Source organism: Atta cephalotes, assembly GCF_000143395.1.
Source record: "Atta cephalotes unplaced genomic scaffold scaffold00045, whole genome shotgun sequence".
In the NCBI taxonomy this organism is placed as follows: Eukaryota; Metazoa; Arthropoda; class Insecta; order Hymenoptera; family Formicidae; genus Atta; species Atta cephalotes.
The window spans coordinates 390,457-401,688 of record NW_012130109.1 but is presented as its reverse complement, the minus strand read 5'-3'; the positions used below and the strand labels follow the sequence as shown (position 1 = coordinate 401,688).

The 11,232-nt window shown below is 30.1% G+C and overlaps 1 protein-coding gene across 1 annotated transcript in view; it reads left to right on the top strand.

The window, feature by feature from the left end:
• Positions 1-11,232, top strand: part of LOC105622479 — a 101,797-nt gene that overhangs the window by 88,454 nt on the left and 2,111 nt on the right. The window contains exon 5 of the mRNA XM_012203897.1: positions 6,991-7,107. Within this exon, the coding sequence (XP_012059287.1) occupies positions 6,991-7,107 (117 nt within the window). The remainder of the gene's footprint in view (positions 1-6,990; positions 7,108-11,232) is intronic.

Sequence of the window (11,232 nt, the reverse complement as noted above, 5' to 3'; positions counted from 1 at the left end):
GTGTGTGTGTGTTGTCGTGTGTGTGTGTGTGTGTGTGTGTGTGTGTGTGTGTGTGTGTGTGTGTGTGTGTGTGTGTGTGTGTGTGTGTGTGTGTGTGTGTGTGTGTGTGTGTGTGTGTGTGTGTGTGTGTGTGTGTGTGTGTGTGTGTGTGTGTGTGTGTGTGTGTGTGTGTGTACAGTGAGTGCAAAAAGTATTTGTGCAAAGAAAATATTTTTTAAAAACACTTTACTTTTAAAAAGTAAATATTCTCCAGCGAGAAATGAGTCATCGAATTGATGTTGAATCAATATCGATATGATGATTTCAACACCAATTTGACGTTTCGATTCGACATTTAATTGACGATAATTTTTTGTTGTGTAATTAACAATTTATTTATAAAGAATAAATAGACTGTATGTTTCATAAAATTATATATACCAAAAAGATGTATTAATTAGAATATATATTCTCTGAAAAATAAGCGAAAATTAAAAATTATATTGTTTGGATGCTCAAAAATTATTCGTACAATCGAGAAATTTAATTTCTAAAATCAAGAATATATGCTGCTTTGTTAATGTAAGAATAATATATTCATTGTATAAAATTGCTAATTAATGTTTATTTCCTACAAATAAAACTTTTTTTATAAAAAATTTTCTTGTACGAATACTTTTTTGTTCTCACTGTATATACATATACATGCATATAATATATCCTACAAAATATATAATAAATCTCTTAGTTTTAGAAACAATTTTCGAAAATGATAAATATATATTAAAAAACTTTGTTACTAAATAATTTAGATTCAAATAGAGATTTTAATATAAACAGTGAAGGACAGAGATAATTATTTTAAATTTTGTATTAAATGAAATCTGTTACTCCAACATATTTTTACGTAACTTTATTTCAACAAAACGTGATAAAAGTTTTCAATTAATACACGAACGAGTCGCAGTAATGAAATCTCTCTCTCTCTCTCTCTCTCTCTCTTTCTTTTTTTTCAATTTGAAATGATTAAAATAACTGAAACAAAGCAGTTGTTATTTAATATTTGGATAATCTTACTTTCTCTTCTCTCTTACTTTATACCAATCAAATTTTCTACATCAGATAATAAATTGTATTAGATATGAAGTATGAAATGTTCATTTTTCGTATTAATAGCAATCGTTAAAAATGAACACTTAAATTTAAAAAAAGAGTTTTAAAGTTCAAATTTCTATTTTCGAAAGATCATTATGTTTTTAGAATTTTTGTGAGTTTGGTAATTTTTACTTACATGTAGAAAATTAAATTGGATAAAAAGGGATTTGTCATTTTAGGGAATTGTCACGTGTCTAAAAAAATTTGTGAAAATTTTCGACTTTCTATGGTGAAAGCTCAGTTTTCCTTACAAAATCATTTTTAAAAATTGTTCTTAAGATTTGTTGTTACTGAGTTATCGCGGATTAAATAAAAGAAGTATTTTATTTTTCTTTGCTCATAACTCCGTTAAAAATCATCGTATTACAATTGAAAGAAACAAATTCTTAAAACTGATTCTTGAAACTTTGCTCTATCGAACGGTATAATTGCTAAATTTTTTTTTTTAATATGTAGACATTTTGTAGTAATAATAATACGAAGAACAGACATTTTATACTTGATGACTTAATACGGTAATTTAATAAGTATGATTTCAAAAAATTGACAATGGCAAAAACATGGTTTGGTTGTATTTAAAGTAAAGTTATTTTAACTATATACTTTAAATAAAAAAAAATAAAAGATTTAGTTAATGTTTATTATTTTAATTTTTTCTATCTACATATATTTCTTATTTAATATTTTAAATAAGTTTTCGGAATCTATTACTTTATATTTTTTAGTTTAAATAAGTTATATCGATTTTTTACCGACCCTTACGATTTTATGTTTTAAATAAGTTCTGGAACTGATTTTATATTTTAAATAAGTATTAATTATTTTACCGAGTCCTGCGCAAAAATATAACAAAAATTATTGGTTATACATTTATTCGGTTGCTTTCTTTCGCTATGGGATCGTATTCCACACAGGTATTCCACATTAATAATTAGAAGATTTACGACGCGTACCGACAGCTGGAGGACGAGAGTAATGGCGGCTTTGTCTTTCTCGAACCTCGAGGGTTCTTCCCTCTTCCGCCGCCTTACTCTTCGCGTTCTCCGCTTTCGTGCGAGCGCGATTCCTTCGCGTTCTCTTCACCCACTCTCGTCTTCGCATTTCTGCAACATGCATCCGCAATCTCTTTCTTTGCGAGGTGGAATCTCGAGACTAGATGGGTGCGCAAACGCCAAAGGGCTAGAAAATGATCGAAGGATGAAGAAGAGTATCTTTTTGCGCGTTTCTTTGAATTTCTCTAAAAGACGAGAGCCTTTTGCGAGATTTACTCTTATGAGATAATACTTGCCATGATGTCTTTTACAAAACAACCGACTAGGTTTAGGTACCGACTATAGAATTTCAGAACAAAACAGTTTCTGCGTATTTAATACATTAAATATTTGATGCATTAAGAATATTAATACTTGAATAATTTTACTTCCTTACTTTATATCTATAAATTTTTTAATTAGATGATAAATTAATTTATAAATATGATTTCAAAGATTGGACAATTATAATCGGATAATAAATGGCAACTTAAGAAATGATTTTATTTTTGTGCATATTTCTTTATTCAATATAATAATTAGAATTCATCTTGCAGTTCATTACGATTAGCTGAATAAAATTTGTTTTTACTGAAGAAACCAATTTGAGCGCGAATTTGCCATATATAATATTTTATGGCCCGTAGAATACTTTCTTTTTCTCTGAAGTCGCACACAATCCGAGTGCAGTAATTATGAGTGCCTTTTAAGAACCGCGATAGTCCATTGTATCTCTCTTCTTCTTGCAACAGCTCGTAAAACCAGCGCTCTAATTATGCGACATAAATGCTTATGTCCAATCTATGTTAAATATGCTCAACTTGAGAATATTCTCGACTACTAAGAACAATGGATTAACAAAATGAGTTTGTTAATTAATTAAACGTTTTAGAATCACGAATATAATAATGTATGATCAGTAAATTCATTCTTTTTTTTATTAAATAGAGATTTTATTATTAAGTAATAAATGATAAATTTGTAGTATAATTTCTTTAATACTTTTACTTTTGTTTTTTTTTTTTTATGTAGTACAGAAAACAACATTATGAGTATATTATCTTCAAAAATTATAAGATTAAGATAAAATATATACAGTATTTTTTATTGATTTAATGCTAGATGTATTCTTAAAATTACATACAATGTTATGTATAATGTGATAGGCTAAATTGGATGAATCGGTTGAGAATCTAGTTTCCAAATGGAATCATCGTATTGAGTGGGCTAGGTTCATTCCTCCTACGTTGTATGAGTCAATCTCCTTGTACGGAAAGGAGAAGCGTGTCCGTTTATTTCGCACCGGAAATACAGCGTTGACGACTTGATGATCTTTCCTCATTAAGAGCCACACCTTATTGTTCCTTTTTTTCACAATTCGTAAAATGATTAAAATTCTCTCGATTCTTGTGTATTTTTTACAAAATTGAAAGATATGTTTTTTGTATTTTTTTATATTTAAATTTGTAATTTTAATTTTACAAAGTACGGAAATTTTTCAAGTCTTTGATTATCTTATCATTTTAGAAAAATAAATAGAAACGATTACTTATTATATATACTTATTATATATACAAATTTTTCATTTTATATTTTAATTGCAAAAGTTCCAATAATTCCAATACAGATTGATAGAATTAATTCTAACTATTTTACATTGCACATGTTACATCACTGTGCTTCTTTCAAAATTATTCTTTTGAATGAATTTGTGTAAACGTATTATGAAATTGCAGATGCAACACGCGGAGTAAAAATACAGATGAAATAAATTGCAGAAATTGGTCTTAAAAGTAAATTTATTGTGCATCATTAATGTAAATTATGATTTGGAAATTGGTCGCGCTTTCTCTTGTCTCCTTGCTAATAAAACAGTGCGACGCTTCAGCCTATAACTAACAATGACTATAGCGTAATCGGTGACAATGCATCTAAATCCAACGATATGTTGCAATACATATATCAACGTAGTCCGATTACTACACACGGCAAACGAGATAAAACATAAATCGATTATCGATTTTGTTTGCAACTCGGTTTGCAATTTGTAGCGATATACATTTAAATATATTTATGTAAACATCGCTTACAAATGTTTGCTGAACCTAAGATCGACAATAATATTATCCTAAGAATCTGGATCTAAATCGGAGAAAGCCCGCGAAAAGCATATTTTTTAGAAAGCAGTGGAAGCCTCGAGAATATATTATTTTTAAGATATTGTTTAATTATAGAAAACAGTTTTACTAAAGTATCTAAAAATTCAACTAGATATAGAGCTGAAAATATCTATTTTTAAATAATCAAAACACATAAATATGTATAATAAAACGCTTAAGCGTTGATGCTGCAAAAAGTTTAACATTCTAACAAGTTCGAGTGTTATATAATTATTTTGACGGTTCAAACAAAAGAAGTGTTGAAATAGAATCAAAGTATCTGTAATTTATTTGTGATTTATCTATTGTGAAGAATCTATTATTACGTATAATGTAAAATTTTGCTTTTATATTGGAAAGAAAAAGGAAAGACAGCGCAGAAAAAGAAGATTGAGATAGATAAGACAATAATAACAATTGTAAGAAATATCGATATAAATCTATAACATGGTTAATAAATTAGCGTTATATATAAAATTCGAAAAAATATGTGTAACAACCGAAGGAATGTACAAGATGCATCACCAAAATCCGGACAAATCGAACAATTTCTTTAAACAAAATGTTTTTAATGAAAAATTAAATATTACAAAAAATCCTTTTACATGGCACTTGAGGGATAATTGTGCTCTCTCTGTAGAGCACAATTATTCGATATATCTCCCATTAGCTTAAATGATGGCCTCTATTCTCTGAAGCGTTCGCACGCACATTGTAATGTAGCGCTGTTCATGATGAATGCTGCTTCAACAGCGGTCCTTAATGACGTCACATTGGGATGCCAAGATTTGTTTGTGCCCCTTTCAATTACGCTACGTACTAGTCCAAGGGACTATTTAAATCTGGTCTGTTGGGAGGACAGAATGGAAGCCGAGGCGAGCAACTCGGCTTGTCCTGGCAACCTCAGAGAGTATCTATCGTATCTTTAATGTGTACGATTTGTATCGAAGATCCTCCTCGATAATTCGACGCATTGTTGGCTCGTTTACATCGATGCTAATTTTCGCAATTTCGATTGCCCTGGTCATCCGAAATCAGCCCTTTCAACGACTATGAGCGTCTTCGCGGTGCATTCTTTCGACTGTTTCTCCCTGGCATACTGGAACTTTCATTGGACTGTTCTAAAGCCGTATATTTTGCCACAATGTCATAAACAATTGATCTCGGGTATCCAAAGAATCGAATTATTTTTATTGCTGAGCGCCCAGCGCGAAGATGATCGCGGCTCTTCGATTATACTCCATTTGGTTTCAACACGCGGTCATTTTGAGAATATGATTGTTTACTAGAATCATCAGGCTTTCTTGGATGCCAACAACAACCTCTGGCGGAGACACAATATAGCAGAAAATTTAAATTAAAATTTGTCCGGATTTTGGTGACGTACTCTGTGTATTACAACGCTATGTCAAAATTTACTTTCGTTAACTCTGGAAGAAGTAGGTTACGAAAACAAATCTATATATCATAAACTATCGAATGCAAATGTATGTGTGGCGCGATGTATGCGGGTATGTGTTTGTATGACAGTTTCAGCAGATTACAGTCACTATTCTGATGGGAATGAATGGACCAGCATGTGCGTATTAAATATCTTTTTTCCTCTCCCCTCGCTTTCTCTCAATCGTACGTCAATTCATACACGTTCATGGTTCAGATACATGTGCAACGCGATAGAGTTACGGAAGTATTTCCGTATTTTGTCAGTCTTATCTGGTTTTCTGATTGCGACAGTGGTTCTCAATCAATCGATGCTTGTAGTAGGTTTTAAATATTTGAATATGATTCTTAACCCAGGAATAGTCACCTAAAATTTTTACACTTTAACAGCAAGAAAATAAAGTTACAATAGTTTTCTTTACTGATCGTGAATATTCTATACTTATTTTTTATTTCAACATATGTTTTTTTAATATAGAATAGTCTATATACCGCAAATGTAGGTGACTTGAGATAATGTACGTAATTTGAGATAGTACTTTTGTTAAATTCGATTATGGAATCCATGAGTTCTCTAAAGGAAATTTAAAAAATGAATTACTAAGTTCGAAATTTAAATTTAGAGATCCATGGATGGATACCACGATTAAATTTAACAAAAATACATGCTGTCCCAAGTCCTACATTTACGGTATGTAATAATAAATCTATATACAATAATATATAATAGTGATTACAAATACTAATAAACTGTAATATATGCAATTAATATACAATATGTAATCAATAATAGAGAATTTTAATTAAAGTGTAAAAATACCTTAATAGTTCGAAAAAGCTAGACGACTATTTCTAAGTTAAATATCTCCATTTGAGTTTACCTATGCTTATCGAACGAATAATTATTTATTGGGGCGCGCATTCAATATTATTAATACATATTATATTAATATTTACTATATTTGCTTAAAAAGTATACAATATATTTTTCTTCCAATATTAAAAAAATCTATAACATATTGTTCAAACGTTTTTCCAAACTATGCTTTACTTTTTACTAACTTGGAAACCTTTTACTAATTTGACAACATCTTGTAAATACACGTGAAAATCTTGTTTTTCTTATCTGTCTACGCCTGGCATTATATAATTCTACGAGGCTATGCTTATCTTTTTCATATTCTCATAACTTTGGATTTGTCAACACAAATGTAATGCTTATATAGCGCCGTTATTACGACGAGTTTCTACGTTGCCAAGAAGAGGATCTCAACACAGGCATACCTTGGATCCGGAATTGTCTTCGTTGCGCGAGCATGATAACAATCATCTTTTCGTGGAGTGTAAGTGTGTTCTCGCGTAAATGTATTTTTATGAATATTATCTTATAAAAAATGTACATATAATTTTGATGCGGTTATAAAAAAGTTGTGCAATTTGTCGGTCTGTCCGAGCGTTTTAGTAGATAATGACTTTTTACAAACTACACATCACCAGCCTACTTTCTGGTCTCAAATTATCGTATTCAATTAGTTTCACTCTTTTATTTGTTTTATTTATTAAAAAAAAATTGCTTTTCTCGTTACGATTATGTCGAAAGATGGTGGAACAATTTCCCAGTGTTTACGCGAGAAGATCGACCGCCTGGAATCGAGCCAGCGATATTTTTACGCGTTTCGTCGGTCGAGACGGAAACTGGTGCGCGAACGAAACTCGCAATATTCAACGATCTATGATCGCAGTTACACGAAACGATCGGAATTTCGGGTTGTTGGCGAAGAGAGTTTTTGATGCAGTTATGCGGGATTGCGGCATTCATGCGCGCAGACTATGACCCATATTCGCGGATCATCCGCGAAACTGAAATGAGAAATCGCAGATGAAATGAATGTGGCTCATTTATTTACTCTGTGAACAATGTGATATTTAAAATTATACTGGATTGAAATATAGATTATTGATTTCCAAAGTTTGAAGTTTTAACGATATGATTCGTGTAAATGTAGAAGACATACGTTGAACAGTAATTTAAAACAATAATATAAATGAAAATAATAGAACAGAATTGATGAAATCGAAGATGAGAAAGAATCAACTATGCGTAATAGAGGAAAATGAAATTACTATTAATTGATAGCCATATCCATTTTTTTTTGCTTTTTATCGCATATCAAGTTAAACAATTCAATTTTCTTGATTTGCAGAATCAGAATTTTCTTTGTGAAAGTGAAAAGCTGTAATTAAATTGCGAAATTTATACGAAACACAATTGAAAACATGGAGCGTAATCTGCGAAATACATTACTTATCTTATGCCGTTGCAATAATTTTTCTCGCAGTTAGCAGATCCTTATAAGCTTGCTAAGCATACGAGATTTCTTCAAGATCTCACGCAGATTAGGACAACGGAAGTAGACCGAGCGCGTGGAAATTGGCAGAAGCGCGCAATGAATGCGGCTTTCACCGGATTACGCAAAAGAGGCGGTGAAGCTGTAGTTCGAAATGCAACCGAGAACGCGAAACAATGACCAAGAAACTCGAGCAGATTCAATTCACGAAGCGGGAGGAAAATTTCGATTTCTCAACCCGATTTCTCAACCAGAAAAAGACAATCAGAAAAAGACACATCAGTGTGCAATTTCAACGAAAGAATATCCTTAATATTTTTTGAATAGTTTCTCTCAATCTTCTTAATATATAAGTTAAATGCATAAGCATTAAATAGTAAATGTATGTAAAATTTATTAAGCGACCAATGTATTACAATTGGACAAGCAGGATTGAAAATATTCGCCGTAAATACATTTTATTGTATAAAGTAAAATTATTGTATAAAGTAAAATTTATTATATAAAATAAATTAATGAGATTGCAATTAATTTTGTACTATTTATAATTTAGTACTATTAAATTAGCGAATTATTAATAGGCTATAATTTATGGATAAAGATTAGTTTGCAGATGCAGGTAAAAGATTAATGATGAATTGATTAAATCACGATCGATGCTAAATAAGTAATATAGCGTAGGCACTAATTATACGAAAACAGTGGTTTCAATTGAATTAGCTAAAATTGTAATTCTTTATAGATTATGAAATGTATGTGTGCTGATCAAAAATTTTCATAGGTGATCATAAAAAAATAGGTAGATTTTAATCTATTTAAAAGTTATTTTGAGTTTAATTGAACTGATAAGTAAATATTTTCATCTACTAAACTATTCATTTTTTATATCTATACCTTAATATTTTTATGCACAGAATAATGAGATAAATTAACTGATGTAAAGAAAAATACATTGTTGTTTAAAAAAAAGTACACTGTAAAAAATAAAATATTAATTTTAACTTAAGACGTATAGTGGATTTTCTGAGACACGCAAAAATGTGAAAATTAATATTTTTTTGTCAATTTTAATATTTTTGCATGTCTCGGAAAGTTCATTATACGTCTTTAAGTTGAAATTAATATTTTATTTTGTACAGCATATATAGTTCGCAAATATGCATATTGCATAATTTTTTTAAAAATCACTATATATTTTTTTACATTATTTGATTCATCTCAAGATTCTGTATAAAAGTATAATATTAAGAAACGATTATAAAACGATAAAAAAATGAATAGTTTGATAAGTAAAGATATTTTTTAGTCTGATTAGATTAAAAATAGCAACTTTTAAAAGAGTCCATTTTGTTGCCCAATTTGATCAGCATCTCATAATCTCCAAAAGATCAATTTCAGCCAATTTGATTAACGACTTTTTTTCATATGATTACGGAGTATTTTATTCTAAATAATTTAATACTAATTCGTTTTTACACTTATATTCTTAATGCAAATAATTTTTTTATACGTGGCTCTTTAAATTATAACAAATATAATATCTGTCGGACAAAGGGTTCGTGTAAAATTCCGTTTTATGTCGAAACTAAACTCAATTGTATGTACCGTGATGTATAAAATTAATGACATTATACGCCACTTAGCGAAGCAAAATAGATCATCTCATTACGCACTACGACCTGATTTCGCCCTATGGCGATTAATTTCATTTGTGCCAACGACAAAGGAGCGATTTCGTGGAAGAGTATAAAAGCGGCGGAGTATAAAAGCAGACGGCAATTTTTTTTTTGCGAGAGAGTTGATTAAATATTAACGTGAACGGAATGATGCAATGAGCATAAAAAAGCAATGGATTTCATAAGAAACAGACGATCTTGCGATCTTTTTTACTCGATCTCTTTTATTTCGAGCTCTCATCCGTTTTTCTCACCGTATTCTAATCGTTGCGCAACGTGAGAAGTGTTACCGATTTCAGAAGATTTCAGATAACATAGAACGTGCGACGCACTGAAACGTAAATTAACAGTCCGTAACGGTTATAGTTATCCAAGTAACATAATGACAAGTGACATGCCTTCTAACATGCGAAATTCGCTTTTGCAGATTCTCAACTTAAACAGACAATTAAAATATATTACTTTTGGTATTTTTAACATTCGCATTTTGTTATTATTTAAATTGATTAAATTGTAATTGATATTGAATCAATAATACAATTTTTTATTATGTATAACAATTTTGACAACATTAAAAGAATCAAATTTTGTGGTTCAGTCACTTTAGTATATTTACATATCATTTGATTTTGATATTTAGATTATAGTTAAATTTGTTATTAATAACAACTATCATATTACATGTAAATGCAGATAATACAGGTAACTGATTTATGTACAGATTAAAATTTAATTTAAGATAAATTTACCATAAAATGTCTTTTTCCACAATTTTGCAAGCATAAACAACAAGAATCTTATTGGACTGTATGTACATGTGAACATAAATTCACGAGCAACGAAAAACATATGTTGCTTAAATGCATTTATAACACTTTATAGGATTTTAGGACTTTAATAAACATTTCTTTTTTTGTCTTTAGAAAGTAATAAGCTAATATTAAATGTTGACTTTTTACGAGCAGATATTTTACAATCATAAAATAACTGGTCAGTTGATGAATTACTCACCAGAGCAATAATGAAAAGTAATCTCACGCGAGCTGAATAACCAGCTTACGCGTGCAATGAGCAAAAGTCAAAGGTGACTTAATTACCGGCGACCTTATTTATCGCCGCAACGTTAAATTTTGTAGAGGAACTAGACGATGCGTTCTTTTAGTGGAGTTATGAAAACTAACTTATTCGAAATGTAATTTTGTTATTTAAATAACAAAATTTTAATAAATAGTAAATTATATTATTATACACCGAAATTGATAAATTTCATTGATAAATTTGAAAGAGTGCGAAAACATGAAATAAATATAATTACAGAAAGAATAGAGACAGAGAGAGAGAGAGAGAGAGAGAGAGAGAGAGAGAGAGAGAGAGAGAGAGAGAGAGAGAGAGAGAGAGAGAGAGAGAGAGAGAAAGAAGAAGAAGAAAGAAGAAGAAGAAGAAA